The sequence below is a fragment of the Electrophorus electricus genome, chromosome 15 (genome assembly GCF_041902795.1).
Source record: "Electrophorus electricus isolate QZ-2024a chromosome 15, ASM4190279v1, whole genome shotgun sequence".
NCBI classification, from domain to species: domain Eukaryota; kingdom Metazoa; phylum Chordata; class Actinopteri; order Gymnotiformes; family Gymnotidae; genus Electrophorus; species Electrophorus electricus.
The window spans coordinates 20,833,943-20,854,152 of record NC_137511.1 but is presented as its reverse complement, the minus strand read 5'-3'; the positions used below and the strand labels follow the sequence as shown (position 1 = coordinate 20,854,152).

The 20,210-nt window shown below is 39.5% G+C and overlaps 1 protein-coding gene across 2 annotated transcripts; it reads left to right on the top strand.

Moving 5' to 3' along the window:
- The first annotated feature begins 8,415 nt into the window (after window positions 1-8,415).
- On the top strand, window positions 8,416-17,614 carry si:ch211-217a12.1 (alanine aminotransferase 2-like). Of its 2 annotated transcripts, none has more exons than XM_027017430.3 (12): window positions 8,416-8,777; window positions 9,155-9,295; window positions 12,118-12,207; window positions 12,309-12,417; window positions 12,740-12,873; window positions 13,220-13,463; window positions 14,081-14,160; window positions 14,264-14,400; window positions 15,056-15,230; window positions 16,411-16,566; window positions 16,701-16,813; window positions 17,246-17,614. In XM_027017430.3, the coding sequence occupies exons 1-12, from the start codon at window positions 8,733-8,735 to the stop codon at window positions 17,334-17,336; spliced, it is 1,515 nt and encodes a 504-aa protein (XP_026873231.1). In that variant the 5' UTR covers window positions 8,416-8,732; the 3' UTR covers window positions 17,337-17,614. The 2 variants fall into 2 exon arrangements, with proteins under 2 accessions (XP_026873231.1, XP_026873239.1); XM_027017438.3 differs by having other exon boundaries at window positions 8,417-8,777; window positions 9,115-9,295.
- The last annotated feature ends 2,596 nt before the right edge of the window (window positions 17,615-20,210 follow it).

Genomic DNA, 20,210 nt, shown 5'->3' with positions numbered 1-20,210 from the left:
TGTTTTATTATTATGCATTACATTTTGGTTGAAAAGAATTTGTCTTGCCCTGAAACATTGTTTAAGGTGAAAAGAATGCTTGATAGCACTGTTTCTTATTGTGCAAATGTCAAAGAAAAGAGTTGCTATTACTTTCAACGTGAGCATTACAAAGTTGTTAAAACAGCTTGACTTGCACACACTGTTTTCACTTGAAGTAAGTCATAGAATATCTTTTATTATCATGGATTACGTTTTTGTTGAAAACAATACGTCTTGCACTGAATCATTGTTTAAGGTGATTAGAATACTTTGAAATGCTCTTTCATCGTATGTAAAAGTTAAAGAAAAGAGTTACAAATACTTTAAATCTGAGCATTGCAAACGTGTCAAAACAGCTTGACGTACACAATGATTTCACTAGAAGTAAGACATAGAAAGAGTTTTATTTTCATGGCTTACATTTTTGTTGAAAGAATATGTCTTGCACTGAAATATTTTAAGGCGATAAGAATGCTTTGAAATGCTCTTTATTAGTGTGTAAAAGTTAAAGAATGGAGTTGCAATTACTCTAAATGTACTTATTGCAAACGTGTTACAAGAGAATTTCACATGAAATACATCTTAGACAGTGATTTCTTATCATGCAAGATATTTTTGTTAAAAACTCTGTCTTGCACATAAACATTTTTATGGCGAATACAATGCTTGGAAATGCAGTTTCATAGTATGGAAAAGTGAAAGAACAGAGTTGCTATTACATTTATTTGATGCTTTTATCCAAAGCGAGTTACAATTATACATTTTTGTTAAAAAGAATATTTGAATCAGTGTTTAAGGTGATTAGAATACTCTGGAAATGCTCTTTATTAGTGTGTAAAAGTTAAAGAACGGCGTTGCAATTAATCTCAATGTACTTATTGCAAACGTGTTACAACAGATTTTCACATGCACGTGTTTTCACATGAAATAGATCTTAGAAAGTGTTGACTTATCATACATTACGTTTTAGACAAAAACACAATGTCTTGCCCTGAAACATTGTTTAAGGCGATTACAATGTTTGGAAATGCTGTTTCAGAGTGTGTAAAAGTTAAAGAACAGATAAGATATTACTTGCAATGTACTTATTGCAAACATGTTACAACAAATTTTCACATGCACACATTTTTCACTTGAAATACATCTTAGAAAGTGTTGACTCATGCATTACATTTTAGATGAAAACACAATGTCTTGCGTAAACCTCTTAACGCAGTTTTAAGATCATTTTTGAACAATTTGTACTTGCTCACTAACACTAGGCATCTGAAATTGTACACATAGCACAATGATCATTCAGGATTCAAACTGAAGTAGACACTTGTGACTAGACATCCTTTCACATCCAAGCTTATTTGTCCATCATTTAGCTTCCTTTTGAGCTCATCTAATACAGTAGAAAATGTAAAAAGAAAAAAAAATCTTTGATTTTGATTTTTTTTTTTGGTGTGTAATGTGTCTATTGATGCTGGAGATTCATTTTCACTCATACTCTGCATTTTCTGATTCACCAGGGTCTTGTGTAATTTATTGAACAGTTCTGAGCATATATATGAAATGAGTAAATAGCTAGACAATGTTTTCCACTAGGTGTCCTATACTTCTCCAAAGTGTCCAAAAATCAATCCAAATGCACACAAAGTCATTAATCACTATACATCAAGTTTGCATGTTTCTTTTTACTAAAACATCACAGTAAGTTACTTTAGTAAGTTCCACAACAATATTAGCTTCATAGCATCACTGTTAACATCATTAGGGGAAAATACTAATACTGTAAATGCTGGGGAAAATACTGCAAATGCTATAATACTGTAAAGAAATAGTATACTTTCTCATTTATTCTTACGATTTGTAGCAGGATTACGAATTTTTCCAGCAGTGAATGGAAACATCCAGTGATTTGCTATGCAAACAGCGAAGCTACTCCATGCTAGCAGCCAAGCTAGTCTATGGTAGTAGCACCCAAACAACTCCACATAAACTTCAGCTAAAAGAAGCCTCTTCCTTTCCATGATGTCCAAAAGTATTGACCATCAAATCATTCTTATGGCTGTACGAGTTTCACCAAACAGCCTCAAACCGATGCGCTAGGCTACCCGCTAACAACACTATGCTATGCCAAACTATGCTAGTTTGGGCCCGTCAGCAGGCCCGCTAGAGGGCGTTGGTGCAGTACCTGGTGAAAATCTCTGACAGAACTGCTTGACGAATGTGTGAAAAACTGTGATCAGACTATAGAGTACTTACGACCACCCACAATCCAATCGTGAGAGATAAAAAGGGGCCTTATCTTGAAAAATAAACTACAACTGAAAAGATTCAGGATTGTTTATGACAAATGTGTTTTGTTGCCCGATTTCAGGACTCTGCCGTACAGGTATTAAGAATCTGTTTGTATTTTTTTGTGTTACTCTAAAATGTCTGTAACTCATTGTTTTGATGCTAGAATGCAAGTACCATTTTCATTTATCGTTTGTGGTCCTAGCAATAGTGGAAAATCTCCATCAAAACATTACTTGAAAATTGTAATAAGACGTTGTCTAAAGTTCCTGAAAACATTGTATGGTGTTATACGTGATAGCAACCTCTGTATGATTAGTTGATGAACAAAATAAACATTAATTTTGCTGAGGGAATACCAGAATATTTGTGTGATGAACTGTTTTCCCTCAGCAAGACTAACCTTCTAATTCTAGATGATTTGATGAATGACGCCAGTAAGAACGAATAAGTAGAAAAGGCTTTTACAAAATATACTCATCACAGGAACTTTGATACAAAATCTGTTTTTTTTCAGGGCAAAACCAGCAGAACTATCAACCTGAATGCAAACTACATGATTTTATTTAAGAACTCCAGAGACAAGTCACAGGTCAGCGTATTGGCTTGTCAGATATACCCGGGTAATGCCAAATATTTTGTTGAATGTTTTCAAGACGCCACCTCTAGACCTTACAAATATTTATTTGTAGACTTGAAAGCTCAATTGCCAGAGAAGCTGCGTATTCTTGTCGATTGATGGACAGAGCCTGATCTTCAAGATGTTTTCCTGGAGCTAGAATTAATTAATAATATTCACAGAACACGTTCCCGGACTGAAAATTGGGTTTATACAGTTTTGCAGGATGCTACAAGGATGCTGTTCAGGTTTTCGTGCAGATTCCAGTAGTCCATGATGTCTTCCTGTATTTGCTCCCTGCACATGCTATTGTTTTTTTCTACCAACTCTTTGAGAGTGGATTTCATGTTCTGTTCCTCCTGCAGGTCGGTGACCACTACCTCAGCGTTAGCCTGAATCATGCTAGAGGATGGAGTTATGTGAATGCCGCACAGCTTCAAAGCTCTGGACTAAGTGTGGGTGAACCACAGCTTCGCCAGTTTTTTTATTTTTTAGCATCTTAGGCACGTTGAGGCTGAAATAGTATTCATCCGGCTTGTACAGGCACGTGTGTTGATGCTGACTAGGGTGGTCAATAGCACAACCTCAATTAATTGTTTTTTTTTAAGTTAATAAAACTATTTTGAGGATCCCTCATTGTTTTCATTTTATTTTCATATGTCACATCATATATCATAATATATATATATATAATTTGGTGGGGATGATTTTGTGACGTCGACAGGTGAATGGAAGCGAGAGGCGGCTCAGCAGAGAGGTAATCTTTATTCTCCATCGGTAATCCATGATGGGAACTCGGGACCTCAAATACAAGGTGTAGAGGAGTTAGTCTTTCTCTAGACAATCAATTATGCGTGGTTCATCTTAACGCAATAGGACTGCTAATGTGCAGCCCTGTCTCCTCGGATCTGGGGTTAAAATAGAGCAGGGAGAAATAGGTGAAAGCAATTAGAAATCAGGGGATGGTAAACAGGGCAGGTGCAATGAGTAGTCCCTAGCAGGGGTGGGTGTGTCTCCCCTGCTAACTGGCTGACCAACCGTGACAGATTGACAGCTGTCAAATCAATCAATCAAATCAAGCAATAAATCATTTTGACTATTAGTGTATATTATCTCTCTCTCACATATTTCCAAAAATTCTAATTACCATCACAGTGTTTGCGTGCAATTTTTGACTGAAATATAATCCATGATAAAACACTTAATGACGAATTTCAAATGAAAACAGTTTGTGCAAATGAATACAAGTTGTATTAACACGCTTGCAATACGTACATTGCAAGTAATTGCAACTGTTCTTTCACTTTTTCAAACAATGAATTAGCATTTCCAAGCATTGTTAACGCCATAATTTTTTTTTACGTGCAAGACAGTGTTTTTAACTAAAATGTCATAAATGATAAGAAAACACTTTCTAAAATGTTTTTCCAAGTGAAAACAATGTGTTCATGTGAAAATCCTTTTTAACACGTTTGCAATAAGCACATTGCAAGTAATTGCAACTCTGTTCTTTAACTTTTGCACAGTATGAAACAGTGTTTACAAGCATTGTTGTAACATTGTTTCAGGGCAAGACATAGTGTTCTCGACTAAAGGGCAAGACATAGTGTTCTCGACTAAAATGTAATCCATGATAATAAAAAAACTTTCTATGACGAATTTCAAATGAAAACAGTTTGTGCAAATGAATAGAAGCTGTATTAACATGCGTGCAGTAGGTACATTGCAAGTAATAGAGGCTCTGTTCTTTCACTTTTGCAAACTATGAAACAACATTTCCAAGCATTGTAATCACCATTAAAATGTATACGTGCAAGACAGTGTTTTTAACTAAAATGTAATACATGATAAGAAAACACTTTCTAAGATGTATTTCAAGTGAAAACAATGTGTGCATGTGAAAACAAGCAGTTGTACCACGTTTTCAATAAGTACATTGCAAGTAATTGCAATTCTGTTCTTTAACTTTTACACATTATGAAAGAGCAATTCAAAGAATCCTAATTGGCTTAAACACTGTTTCAGGGTTAGACAGTCTTTTCAACCTAAATGTAATATTATCCATGATAATAAAACACTATCCATGAGTTAGTTCAAGTGAAAAGAGTGTGTGTAAATCAAGTCAAGCTGTTTAAACACGTTTGCAATGTTCAGATTCAAAGCAATTGCAACTCTGTTCTTTCACTTTTGCACACTATGAAACAATGTTTTCAAGATTTATAATCGCCATAAACAATGTTTCAGGGTAAGACAGTGTTTTGAAATAACATGTAATGCACTAAGATGCATTTCAACTGATTCTGATTATCAAAGACAATACCAGTTTGAAGTGATTGTGATTCTGCAAGACAACAAAACGTTTCTAAAGTGATTCTCATTCTGAAGGTCAAAATACCATTCTGAAATAATTTTTTATGAAAGAAAACAATACCATTTTGAAAGGATTTTGATACTGAATAACAAATCCATTCTGAAGTGATTCAAATGTTCAAAAATACCATTCTAAAATAATTATCAAAGACAACAATACCATTTTGAAGTGATTCTGATTCTGGAAGACATGAACACCATTCTGAAGTAATTCTGAATCTGAAAGATAACGATACCATTATTAAGTGACTGTGAAAGGTTAAAATGATTCTGAAACCTGAAATGATTCCTATTTCTGAAAGACACCAATCCCATTTGAAGTGATTCTGAAAGACAAGACCATTCTGGAGTGATTCTGATTCTAAAAGGCAACAACACCGATCAGAGGTGATTCTTAAAACAAGAATACCATTAGACAAGAATACCATTTTGAATTGGATTTTGATTCTAAAATAAATCAAGACCATTCTGAAGTATTTCTGATTCTGAAAGACAACAATACAACTTTTTGGTGCTTCTAAAAGATTTCAATACCATTCTGAAGTGATTCTGATAGGCAACAATATCATTCTGAAGTGGTTATGATTCCGAAAGCAAAAGGTAACGATATCACTCTGAAATGGTTATGATTCTGAAAGAAAACAACATCATTTTGAATTGTTTCTAAAAGACAACAAAATGTTTCTGAAGTGATTCTGACTCTGAAGGCCAAAAATACCATTCTAAATTTATCCTGAAATACAACAATACAATTATGAAGTGATTCTGATTCTGTAAGACAGCAATACCATTCGACGTGATTATGATTCTGAAAGAAAAAAAAAAAAAGCTTTCTGAAGTAATTCTGATTCTGAAATACGACAATGCCATTCTGTAGCACACTACTGCAAGGCCGTAGCCATAAACTGAATATTAGGGGGGAGCAAGCTTACATGGGTTGCAAAGAATTGTACTAACTAAAGGGCTCTTCATTATTTATTTATTTTGTTTGTTTGTTTGTTATTTTGTTAAGTACCTTCTCCTTTCCTTTACTATCCTCTCATTTTCTCTCTGAGCAATGACATGTCTTGACTTGCCATTATTCAAAAGCAAAAGGATCCAAAACCCCTTTTCACTTATCACTGCCACTGATAAAAGACTGGCGTATTGCTTCAAGGTCCAGTCTGTCCAGTTTCTCCTGGTCCACTTCTCCTGGTTCACTTGCTAGTCTGCTCTCACTGTAACGTGGTGGCCCGAGTGCCACAGGGCGTGGAGCAGGACGCACAGACTTCCTTGACATGGATGAACATTAAATTGAAATAAAGACAACGGCACTCACATGTATTACAAACAATGAATGCAACACGGTTAACACTGAACAAACACGATGAATACAGATACATGTAACAAGAAGAAGAAGAAGAACATTTAACATTCACATGCTACATTAACATATTACATCAACAATAACTGACAACACTGCACACAATGACAAGTTTAAATACACAAAGACTAACACAATACAGGTGTGGGCAGGTTTGGCTATGAACAGGATTCTCCCACTGGTTCATGGACTGACATAAAGGACATAGACTCATTGATTCATGGAATTACATAAATGACATAGACTCATTGGTTCATGGACTGACATAAATGACGTAGACTCATTGGTTCATGGACTGACATAAATGATGTAGACTCATTGGTTCATGGACTGATATAAATGACGTAGACTCATTGGTTCATGGACTGACATAAATGACGTAGACTCATTGGTTCATGGACTGACATAAATGACAGACTCATTGGTTCATGGACTGACATAAATGACGTAGACTCATTGGTTCATGGACTGACATAAATGACGTAGACTCATTGGTTCATGGACTGACATAAATGACGTAGACTCATTGGTTCATGGACTGACATAAATGACGTAGACTCATTGGTTCATGGACTGACATAAATGACGTAGACTCATTGGTTCATGGACTGACATAAATGACGTAGACTCATTGGTTCATGGACTGACATAAATGACGTAGACTCATTGGTTCATGGACTGACATAAATGACAGACTCATTGGTTCATGGACTGACATAAATGACGTAGACTCATTGGTTCATGGACTGATATAAATGACGTAGACTCATTGGTTCATGGACTGACATAAATGACAGACTCATTGGTTCATGGACTGACATAAATGACGTAGACTCATTGGTTCATGGACTGACATAAATGACAGACTCATTGGTTCATGGACTGACATAAATGACGTAGACTCATTGGTTCATGGACTGACATAAATGACGTAGACTCATTGGTTCATGGACTGACATAAATGACTTGTAAATTAGAAAAGAGCAAGTGCAGCTGCTGCCACTTAATGTCCTCTGTCCTTCGATAGGGAACACACACTGAATGTAAGGCAATTGGATGTTCCAAAAGGAAGGATACTTTTGACAATGCAAGGAAGGACTGAAGGAATTAGGGGAAACCTGGGTGACACTTAGAATTGGCTGAACTCTGAGAGCTCATCATTCAAACACCAGCTGATATCCTGGCTAGACTGGCTCCTGAATAGACTTTGGCTGAGACTTCTGAGTAGGAAGGGTTATTCTGGTTATGAAAAAAGTGTAGCGGCATGGACTTGAGAATTTATGACTTACACATGTTTACAAATAGAGATAGTATGTCTTGAAATTATGTGGGAGCCAGTAACTAAAAATACTTGTCATTGATGGTTGGGACTTGGTCCTTACTTGGTTCTTATTGACAACTAGTCAGGGCTCTCCCTATGACCTCTGGTTCGAAAAAAATATTCTGATTGCTTTATGAGTTAAACTGCTGCTCTGACTATGGTGGCTCTGGTGCACTGGATTAATTGGAGAACAGATCTCTCTCTTCAAAATAGAATTTGATACTTGACTGTAGGAAATCAGTAGAGTAGTCATACACAGTCATATACATAGTCATACACAGTATAACTCGCAGTGAAATGGTTGAGAGTGCTCTGTCCAATATATATATATATATATATATATATATATATATATATATATATATATATAAAATATGGGTTTCTTCTGTGGGACGCTGTTAGGTCGACAGACTGCCAGCGCGGTGCAGTCTTGGTGCGCCCGGAGCACGCGACTACTGCGTCTCAAAGACTTTCACAACAGATGCAGTAGGGAAGAAAGGGAGGCGTGTTTTCTCCAACCCCCCACCCACCCACGCGCACACACACACACACACACACACACACACACACACACACACACACACACACACACGCACACACACACCCCTCCCACCACAAGTGCCGCTGTCAGTATCGAGGAAGGAGAGGCGTGTTTTCTCCGTCAAACTCCACAAGTGCCGCTGTCAGCTGTTGAGGGAACGTGTGCACGTGTTCGCTGTTCCCAAAGTTGCTTGATAACGGATACTTTTACCTTGATGCAAGTCCATCACTACACTTTAATCGAAACAGGATTTGTTGAGGTATGTAATATAGAGTTTTCCAGCTAACTGGCTCAAACTTTGTAAGCTATGAACATATTGTTTTATACTCTTAATATTTATGGTTGGGTGTATAAGTCGCCCGTATCTAGCTAGACACCAGGCCAACATTCATTTCAAGTGCTAGTTATCTGCTAACTAGGAGACTAAAATGCTGAATAGGTTCGTTAGTTAGCTAGTTACCTAACAATCTAGCTAGCTATAACTTGATTAATTTGTATTTTTTCGGTCATGCCATGCAACGTTTTTAATGTATTGTGTTTGATTTCTACCAACAATTAAATAACAAATAAAACAGCTAGCGTAATGTTCTTTGCAGATTTTAAGTCTGACTATTTCACCACGTCTTAAACCTGAAGGAAATGACTGAGAACTCTGTCGTCCACCGCGGCAAAGTGCTAACGCTGGGCACCATGAACCCCAGCGTGAAGCGCGTGGAGTACGCAGTGCGCGGACCGATAGTACAAAGGGCCGTCCAGCTCGAGCAGGAGCTCAAACAGGTGAGCCTGTGCATAAGGAACACTTCTTAAATTAAAGATCAGTATATCTGCTAAACACAGCGAGAATCTGCCTGCTATTTCATACTTCGATCTCACTGTGCCAATTAAATATCAGTTACGTGCTCGCTGGCAGTAGCAGATCAGCTGTAGTAACATTTGGTTTGGCTACAAAGTGATCATGCAGTTATGAAGTCTTATTCATCATAGTTCACCGCTGAGCGCGCGTAAAGCTCATGTGCGTGTTTGATTTCAGCGACTTGCCTTTTGAACACACAAAAATATAGGATAGAAGATTGTGTATTTGGGAGATCGTGAGGATCTCTACTTTTAGCCTAGTAACACCGGTCCGTCCGACGCTTTAAGCGGTGTTATTATGCTAAAAGGTTTTATGGGGCTTCATAAGTGACTTATGAGTGTTGTCAATGCTGAATCTACATCTTCCTGTTGGGTTCTAATCATATCAGTAATCTGAATCACTGCAGAATGGAGTTTAATGCCAGCATTCAAACGTCTATTATAAAGGTTCAAATTAACATGTAGAGGGGGTTGGATGTTATGAGATCAATGTATGTTATTAAATCAATAAATTCAGAGCCTTTAGTGAAATCACCTTGAATGTAGATGAGCCTCATTCTTCACGCACTGATGTCTGATGTTAACAAAGTAGTATGTCTGACAACGTAATACACTATTTATGTTGTTTGTGTTGTGTTTTGTTTAATTATGTTTTAAAATGTTTTAGCAGTGTACTGCATCATGAATGCAGCATGTTTTAAGTCACACAATGTCTGTGTTGTATTGAACTTTGGGTGGTGTGAGTCACTAGTACAAAGAAGTTTCATGGACCAGGTTCACATGAGTGAGTGCAGTGGGGCAGAACAGTGGAGCCCTCTGTGGTGGGGTGGGGGGGGTGGTTGGGGTCTGCAGTGGGGCAGAACAGTGGAGCCCTCTGTGGTGGGGTGGGGGGGTGGTTGGGGTCTGCAGTGGGGCAGAACAGTGGAGCCCTCTGTGGTGGGGTGGGGTGGGGGGGTGGTTGGGGTCTGCAGTGGGGCAGAACAGTGGTGTTCTCTGGTGGGTCAGGGTCTGCAGTCCTACACAACGCCTGCAGTCATTCAGTCTGTTCCCACACTCACTGCTAGCACAAAGCAAAGCTAGGCGCAGGGCCATGTGAGCAAGCACAGGAGTGCTAATGAGAGGAGTGTGTGTGTGTGTGTGTGCACGCTCGCACACCTGCACGTGGGTGTGTGCTTGCATGTTTGTGGGTTAGAGTTAGACCCTTTAATCTAGTGTGAATATTTCACTAACCCTAACGCGTTAATTGCAAAAATAAGAGCATGAGAGAAAGAAAAGGTAAACTGTGCACTGAGGGGTCTGTGGTCATTGTTTCTTTTTTTCCTTCTAATCAGCTGTGACAGTTATAAGCTCCACTTTAAGCAGTTGAGTGGAAACTTGTTGTAGGCCCTGTTAGCTTGTCTACCACTACAGCTATAGATGTGTTCCAGATTCATCACAGCAGCCATTACTACTGCTCAGCTGTACAGAAACATGAAACTGTAGGCAGTCATTTGGAATCCTCATTGACTGCCAGGGAAATTCAATGCAAAGTACTTGTATTGCAAATAGTATTCAGGAAAGCAAGCTCTGGGACTTTAGTGTCTGTGCAGAGACAGACAAACTACAAAGGACAAAATCCTGGCAGGTACCAGAGAGAACAGAGCTGAAAAGAGAACCTCATTTGGATGACACCAGACACCACAATAACAGCAATGTAAATGATAAAGAACAAAATAAGTAAGCAATAGAAGTCTATTCTTGGTTCCTAGAAGTCCTAGTGTAGGCTCAGTGTGTGTTTGTCCAAAATACATGCAGCACAGGAATATCCCTGGGACAGCTGCCCAGCAGGGTGTAGGAGGAGCTACAGTAGGGGAGGGTCAGGGGGTGGTGGGAGGAACCAGAGCAGCTGAGACGGGTTGAAGCTCAGCAACATGACACCAGGATGTAGATGTACGTCAGCAGAGAGAGGACAGGTTACTAGGCATAGTTAGTCAGATCTAACTTTGGCAGCATAGCTAACAGGAAAGAGCCAGAAGGAAACAGCTATGAGGGCACCCTGGAACATCAGCACTCTGCTGCTGTCAGTCAACAAACTTGAATGACTAAAGAGAGGTGAGGTGACCGCATCATAACATCCCAGTTTACCATAATTCTCAATGCCCATGGACCCCCCAGATCTACACCTTTGCCTAAGATGGGAAGTATTTAATAAAATGCCTGACTGTACTGATTTTCAGCCTAGCCTTAAATATTGAGACTGCGTCTGAGTCTCAAACATTTACAAGAAGGTTATTCCATAATGTGGAACCTTTACAGGAAAATGCTCTGTCCCCTGCAGTAGTTTGATGTTCATGTGTTCTGTACGTGAAGAAAACTGACAAGTTTGAGTTTTGTTGTGACTTGCTATAATTCAACTTCTTTTTTTTTTTTTTTTTTTTGCATCTAGTTTGTAGGCCCCTAATTTAAACATAGTCACATCAACTTTAAGGAGGTGAATAAACATCTGTCTCTTCTCTCTTAGTATTGTATGTTATAAAACCAGACCATACATTTGTGAGACTGTTCATTAATTCCTGGATGTATACCAATAGCTGTATAATAATATTCATGCCAGTGGTACTTTTTTAAACAATGCTAATCTGGTGAGGAGAAATGACAGTTACACACCTGTTTGCACATGTGCAGGATGTACTTGTCCAAGTGTGTTCTCTACTGTGTGTAGATGTGTCAGTTACATAATGGCTGATTTGTGCTGCTCCTGTGTGTAGGGAATACAGAAGCCATTCACTGAAGTCATCAAGGCCAACATCGGAGACTGCCATGCTATGGGGCAACAACCCATCACGTTTTTCAGACAGGTGAGGTGGAGTGTGTTTATACACCTCAGACAAGTGAGGGGTGGGTATGTAACAGAGCAATTTCCCACATTTACCTGCATCTCTGCTTCTCTGCATCTCAGGTGTTGGCTCTTTGTTGTTACCCTGATCTCCTGGAAGACAACAGATTTCCAGAGGACACGAAGACCAGAGCACGACGCATCCTTCAAGCCTGTGGAGGAGGGAGCCTGGGTAAGGCTCTGCCCCTGTTTCTGCTGGAGCCTCGGTGAATCTCTGCCCCATTTGTACTGATAGCGTGGAGGCTCAGTGAAGCTCCTCCCCCTGTTAATGCTGAGGAAGTCTGGGTAAAGCTCTGCCCCCTGTTATTACTCTGAAGGATGTGTCCCATTACTTCTGCATTCTCTCAGGAGTGTACGGTAAACACTGATGTGCCCGTTACTCCTATGTTTTCTTGGGAGCGTATAGTAAACATTGATGTGCCTCGTTACTCTTGCGTTCTCTCAGGAGTGTACAGTAAACATTGATGTGCCATGTTACTGCTGTGTTCTTTCAGGATCATACAGTGCCAGCCAAGGCATTGAGATCGTCCGGCAAGATGTGGCACGCTACATTGAAAAGAGAGATGGTGGTATCCCATGCAACCCTGACAACATCTACCTGACAACCGGAGCCAGCGATGGCATTACGGTAAAGAACCACCGCATGTGCAGGACACGTTCATCTCTGCCAATAATGCCATCTCTGTCTACCATCTCTACCATCTCTGTTAAAAAAAACAACAAAAAAAAAATACCATGTTATAGCTTTTGGACTATTACCCAAATATCCATTTTCCATCTTATCAAATCTCTTGCTTCATTTACATTATTATTATTCCTCCACCCTACTCTTCTCTCTTCTCTTTCTCTCTCTCTCTCTCTCTCGCAATCTGTGTGTGTCTGTCTCTCACTTGCTCTCGGTGTCTGTCTCTCTTTCTTTCTCTTTCCCTCTCTCTTTCTCTCGTTTTCTCTCTGTCTCCCTCTGTTGTTCGTAGACCATGCTGAAGCTACTGGTGTCTGGTGAAGGTTCTTCTCGTACAGGAGTGATGATTTCCATCCCTCAGTACCCCCTTTACTCTGCTGCTCTGGCAGAGTTATCAGCCGTGCAGATCAGCTACTACCTAGATGAGGAGAACTGCTGGAGCTTGGCTGTTGGTGAACTACAGCACGCCCTGGAGGCAGCCAGACAGTACTGCAGGCCGCGGGTCCTTTGCATCATCAACCCTGGCAACCCCACAGGTAAAACCACCACTGACCAGGTGGATTTTGAACATGGAGCAAGTGCGATGAATTAGGCTTTGATTTTTCCAACACAGTGTTATTTTTATTTTTTTTTAATTCTTAAATGATCTTGCTCCTTTAGTGCTAAGAGAGTTTGTATATAAATTCACAAGTGGGGTTTACAGTCGGTCACATTATCTTTTTGAACAACACATGCTTGGAATTTTCTACCCTCTGTTTTAAGAGGTTTAATCACTCAATTTAATTAAAAAATTATTAAAAACATGGTTATTGGAAAACCAGAAGTGTTTTGTATATGTTCTTTGTGCTTTGTAGTCCTGCACCTTGTGATATCTGTTATGCCTGTGAAATGTATGTTTACCTTTGTCATCAACCTGTACAAGGCCTTCAAATAAGAGTCTTTTTAATGATGTTGATTCATGTAAATAAAAAAACAAAGTACAAGGTAAACTACTTGTGTTGGTCTCCCGGAGCATGGTTGGTGTCATTAAAGCCATCACAGCACTTTTAACAGAATTAATGTGCTTATCTAACATAGGATGGTAAGAGATGATAGCGGTCAGAAGCCTGGTGTAAACCCTTTGTTTCTTTTTTTGATTACCTTTTCCTGGTAGGTCAGGTGCAGAGCAGACAGTGCATAGAGGATGTGATCAAGTTCGCAGCTGAACAAAACCTGTTTCTAATGGCCGACGAGGTGAAGCCTCTAGCCTCCAGTCAGCTCATTCACATTCTCCTTGAAGAGTAGAAGCTCTCACATGCTCAGTACCTGTTCACACGTTCCACTCTCGAATGTCCAGGTGTACCAGGATAACGTGTATGCAGATGGTTGTAGGTTTCACTCCTTTAAGAAGGTGCTGTTTGAGATGGGTTCCAAATATTCAGACCAAGTGGAGCTGGTGTCCTTCCACTCCACCTCCAAGTGCTACATGGGAGAGTAAGTGTCCAAGGGCAGTGTCCCATTTTAATCCTATAATCCCACATATACTAGTTTGATTTATTTATGTTTAATGATGTTGGAGTTTTATATTTACCAGACTGCTCTACAACACCCAGGCGATACATTTATTCATTCACAGTTGTGGGTTTGAGCCCCACGTTGTGCATAATGTTAGTGCTCATGGTTTGGGCAGTGGTAGCTCAGTGGTTAAGGTACTTGACTTGTAATTGGAAGGTTGCTGGTTCAAGCCCCGCCACTGACCAAGGCCCTTAACCCTCAATTGCTCAAGTTGTACTCAGTCATAATTGTAAGTTGCTTCGTATAAAAGCGTCAGCTAAATGCCATAAATGTAAATGGCCATTAGTGTCCAAACCTAAAGTGCTGAAAACTCAACAGTAAGGAATGTGTTTACAAACTTGACCTTAACAGTGAGGAGTTTGTTCACTTGTTTGCGATCAGCAGAAATATACTTGGAGTTGTACTGTACAAGCACATCTGAGTGAAGTGTTCTTGCCCTGCTCTGAAAGCAGGCGATACCTTGGCACCACAGGAGCAGTAATGCATCAGTGGTGATGCACATGGCCGGGCTTGGTATCACAAAAGCAGTAACTTGCAACTCACAACTTCATTGATGTGCCTCCCCCTTTCCCAGGTGTGGTTTCCGTGCCGGTTACATGGAGGTGGTGAACATGGACCCTGAGGTCAAGGTCCAGCTCACCAAGCTGGTGTCTGTGCGGCTGTGTCCCCCTGTGCCCGGACAGGTCCTCCTTGACCTGGTGGTCAATCCGCCCCTACCAGAGGAACCATCCTACAGAACCTTCTTTGAGGTCACCGTCTCTATCATTCAACACCGTAGTTGTAAACTTGTTTTTTCCCTGCTTGCCACATTTTGTAAAGACTTGTCCTAGTGTGAAGGGTGGGACTTGTTTCCTGTTCACATGTAATGTGGTTATCCAGAGCATTTTACACTTGTTGCCAGCAGATGAAGAAATAATCCTACCCTTCCATACATGTCTTGGTTTGTTTAGTTGAATGAACTTCATCTGTAGACAACCTGGTATATTTAACAAGTACCAAACCTTTTACATGATCATTACTTAAGATATTATTTAAGTAATTAAGGTTATTGAGAAGAGAGTAAAGGGAATCATTTGTCCAGTCAGTTCAGGTGAGGTAATCACTACAGTGGACACTTGCCTATTAATCTATTCACTACACTAGACTTACCAGGCCTTACACATGTTTGTTTCCCATTATAACAAAGGCAGGAGGAAATGTGCAAAAATATTGCTTACATCTTTATTTTGCACAACTTGAGCATCTACACTACTGTTACAGGCTAAGCAACAGGCTAAGCAACTTGCAACATTAACACATTATTTTAAGTTCAACATGCTTACAAACAACTTACTTCAACACACTTCTCAAAACATTGCTATTAGCAAATATTTAGTGCCAAAAATGTACTTGCAGTCTAATGATCAAGGGAACTTTGTATGTCAGAAAAGCTGCTATAGTGCATGTGAATGATGGAAGGAGTATAACGAAATGTACTCGCCCAGTTGTGAAGCATGAAGGAGGGAGCATAATGAAACATACTCACCCAGATATGGGTGATGGAGGGAATATAATGATGTGGGGCTGCTCTGCTGTCTCAGGGTCTGATGACTGATGATCACTGAGAGACCTGTGCATTTCCAGCTGCAATAGAAAAGTTTACTGCTGAATGTCAGGGGTTGTCTGACTGAGACAGAGAGCAGGGCTCAAACAGGAAACGTACTGTTTTTCAGAATTGCTGGTTCGAAAGTCTGTGGCCTCAGTCCCAATTTGTTCAGTAATGATATTGCACTGTAAAATGTGCATGCTCTTTTTTTGTTAAAAAGGAATCTTAACATTATGACTTAAATGATATCATCACATTTTAAGTGCAGATGCATCCAGATAAGTGCACAGTGTTCTCAGATGTTTGCTTGTTGCCATGTAACCACACTGTATCTTCCTGTATAGGAGCGCTCAGCCACGCTTGCCATGCTGGCTGAGAAGGCGCGGATGACGCAGCAGATCCTGAATGAGGTGCCAGGCATAACGTGCAACCCAGTGCAGGGAGCCATGTACACCTTCCCACGCATACAGCTTCCTCCTAAAGCTATTGCACAAGCCAAGGTAGGCCCTGATGACTTTTCCCCATTCAGCTTGGTCCTGCCTACCTATCCTCATCCCTACTTACCACACCCACCTGGCCCCATTCTGATGACACCTTGGGTTCATCCTGCATGTGTGTGTGTGTGTGTGTGTAGGAGAAGGGACAGGCCCCTGATATGTTCTACTGCATGAAACTGCTTGAAGAGACAGGCATCTGTCTAGTTCCAGGCAGTGGCTTCGGACAGAGAGACGGGACCTACCACTTCAGGTCAGTATAGGAGGTCTTGGGAATGGAGCAGTTCTGCAGTAGATGGGATGAATCAGTACAAGGGGGTTAGTGGATGTGGTTAGAAGGGGGAGAGTAGTAGAGGGGGGTGAGAGGGTTAGTGGTGTGGTTAGTAGAAGCAGTGAGGGGTTAGTGGTATGGTTAGTAGTTGAAGGGGAGAGTAGTAGAGGGATTGAGGGGGTTAGTCGTGTGGCTAGTAGATCGGGTGGGAGATTATTGGTGTAGTCCCAGACTCATGTAGTGTGGTGTTGTAATCCAAGTATGCTATAATGTGTTGCTGTAGTCTGAGGCTGCTGTAGCGTGTTGCCATAATCCAAGACTGTTGTAGTGTGTTGCTGTAGTCCAAGACTGCTGTAGTGTGCTGCTGTAATGTGTGGCTCTGTGCCCCTCATGTTGTATCTTTTTTCAATTCAGAATGACCATCCTACCACCTACAGACAAACTGAAGATAGTTCTGGCTAAAATAAAGGAATTTCATCAGAGTTTTACAGAGCAGTATTCGTAGCCATGCCTCCACACAGACGCTGCTAGTGAGCTGGACATGAAGGGTGACTTCAGGAAGTGTCCTAAGGAAACTCGACTTATCAGCATTAATGGCCTTAATGGACTCTTTTAAATCTCCTTCTGAAGGACTAACAAACATGTTCTTAGCAAAAAGTTCATGATTTTAAATAATTCTTTGAATTATATAATTTAGACTTAATTAAAAGTCATTCTTAAGTTTTTTTTTAATATATATATTTTTTAATATATATAAATAAATATATATCTCACGCACAGTCACCAATTTTCTAAGTAAGTATATTTCTAAAGGTGCAATTGACATGAAATTCTCACTAGACATCGGTAACAACCCATCCAATCCACACATGCAAAGAAATCAAACCACAGATGTACATAAATTGTGTAATAATAACACAGGGAAAAGTATTGAACACAAAAAGAGAGAGGTGCAAAAAGCCATGGAAAGTCGTAACACCAGCTGAAATCTATCAGTAAGCAATCCTGCCACTTAGTGCAAATTAATATCAGCTGGTTCAACTGATGGCCTATAAAAAGGTGTCTTATTAGCAAGGTGCCACACAAGAAACATCTCATGATGAGTAAGACCTGTGAGCTCTCTCAAGACCTTCGCAACCGTATTGTTGCAAAACATACTGATGGTTTACATTACAGAAGAATTTCTAAACTACTGAAGGTTCCAGTGAGCCCTGTTGGGGCCATTAATCTGGAAGTGGAACGAACATAATTTCTCCATAAACTGGCCATGACCAGGTGCTCCCCACAAGATTTCAGACAGAGGAGTGAAAAGAAATATCAGAAGAGTTGTGGAGAGCTACAGAAGGACCTGGAATCAGGAGGTACGATTGTTTCAAAGAAAATAAGTAATGCACTCAACCGCCATGGCCTGTATGCACACTCACCATTGCTCCAGTGCTGAATAAATAGCATGTTGAAGCACATTTAAAGTTTGCGCAACAACATTTAGACAAGCCTGTGAACTACTGGGAGAATACAGTCTGGTCAGATGAGACCAAAATTGAACTCTCTGGATGCCATAATACACACCATGTTTGAAGATCAAAAGGCACTGCATATCACCCCAAAAACACCATACCAAACAGCATACCAAAATGCTTTCCACCAGTCTTTTACATTGCTGTTGGATAACTGGGCACAGAAATTCCAGGAGCTCGGCTTTCTTTGATGGCTTGTGACCATCCATCTTCCTCTTGATCACATTCCAGAGGTTTTCAATGGGGTTCAGGTCTGGAGATTGGGCTGGCCATGATCCACACTTTGATTGACCTGGCTGTGTGACATGCAGCAATGTGCTGTTGAAAAAAAAACAATCATCACAGTTGGGGACCATTGTCAGAGCAGAAGATAGCAAGTTTTCTTCCAGCACAGTTTTGTAAGTCGCTTGATTCATGTGTCCTTCACAAAGACAAATCTGTCTGATTCCAGCCTTGCTGAAACACCCCCAGATCCTCACCGATCCTTGTAGGCCTCTAACCACAACTCTTCCACATACATTTTAGTCTAAAACACAATCTCTTGCGCTGAAACAATGTTTAAGTCGATTACAATGCTTTGAAATACTGTTTCAATGAGTGTAAAAGGTAAAGAACAGAGTTCCAATGTAAATATTCTTGTGATAATGCATTACATTTTAGTCCAAAGCACAATCTCTTGCCCAGAAACAAAGTTTAGGGCGATTACAATTCTGTTTCATAGTGTGAAAAAGGTAAAGAATAGAGTTGCAATATAAATATTCTTCTTATAATGCAATACATTTTAGTCTAAGACACAATCTCTTGCGCTGAAACAGTGTTTAAGGCGAATACAAAGCTGTTTAATTGTTTGAAAAAGGTAAAGAACAGAGTTGCAATGTAAAGATTCTTCTTATAATGCATTAAGTTTTAGTCTAAAACACAATCTCTTGCCATGAAACAGTGTTTAAGGCGAATACAAAGCTGTTTCATAGTGTGAAAAATGTAAAGAACAGTTGCAATGTAAAGGTTCTTCTTATAATGCATTAAATTTTAGTCTAAGACACAATCTCTTGCGCTGAAACAGTGTTTAAGGCGAATAGAAAGCTGTTTCATAGTTTGAAAAAGGTAAAGAACAGAGTTTCAATGTTTCAATAAGTGTAAAAGGTAAAGAACAGAGTTACAAAGTAAAGATTCTGCTTAAAAAGCATTACGTTTTAGTCTAAAACACAATCTCTTGCCCTGAAACAATTTTTAAGGCGAAAACAAAGCTGTTTCATAGTGTAAAATGTAAAGAACAGTTTCAATGTATAGATTCTTCTTATAATGCATTACATTTTAGATTAAAAGACAATCTCTTTCCCTGAAACAGTGTTTAAGGCGATTACAATGTTGTTTCACAGTGTGAAAAAGGTAAAGAACAGAATTTCAAAGTAAAGATTCTTCTTATAATGCATTACCTTTTAGTCTAAAACACAATCTCTTGCCCTGAAACAGTGTTTAAGGCGAATACAAAGCTGTTTCATAGTGTGAAAAAGGTAAAGAACAGAGATTCAAAGTAAAGATTCTTCTTATAATGCATTGCCTTTTATTCTAAAACACAATCTCTTGCCCTGAAAGTGTTTAAGGCGAATACAAAGCTGTTTCATAGTGTGAAAAAGGTAAAGAACAGAGTTGCAATGTAAATATTCTTGTGATAATGCATTACATTTTAGTCCAAAGCACAATCTCTTGCCCAGAAACAAAGTTTAGGGCGATTACAATTCTGTTTCATAGTGTGAAAAAGTTAAAGAACAGAGTGGCAATATAAATATTCTTCTTATAATGCATTACATTTTAGTCTAAAACACAATCTCTTGCCCTGAAACAGTGTTTAAGGCGAATAC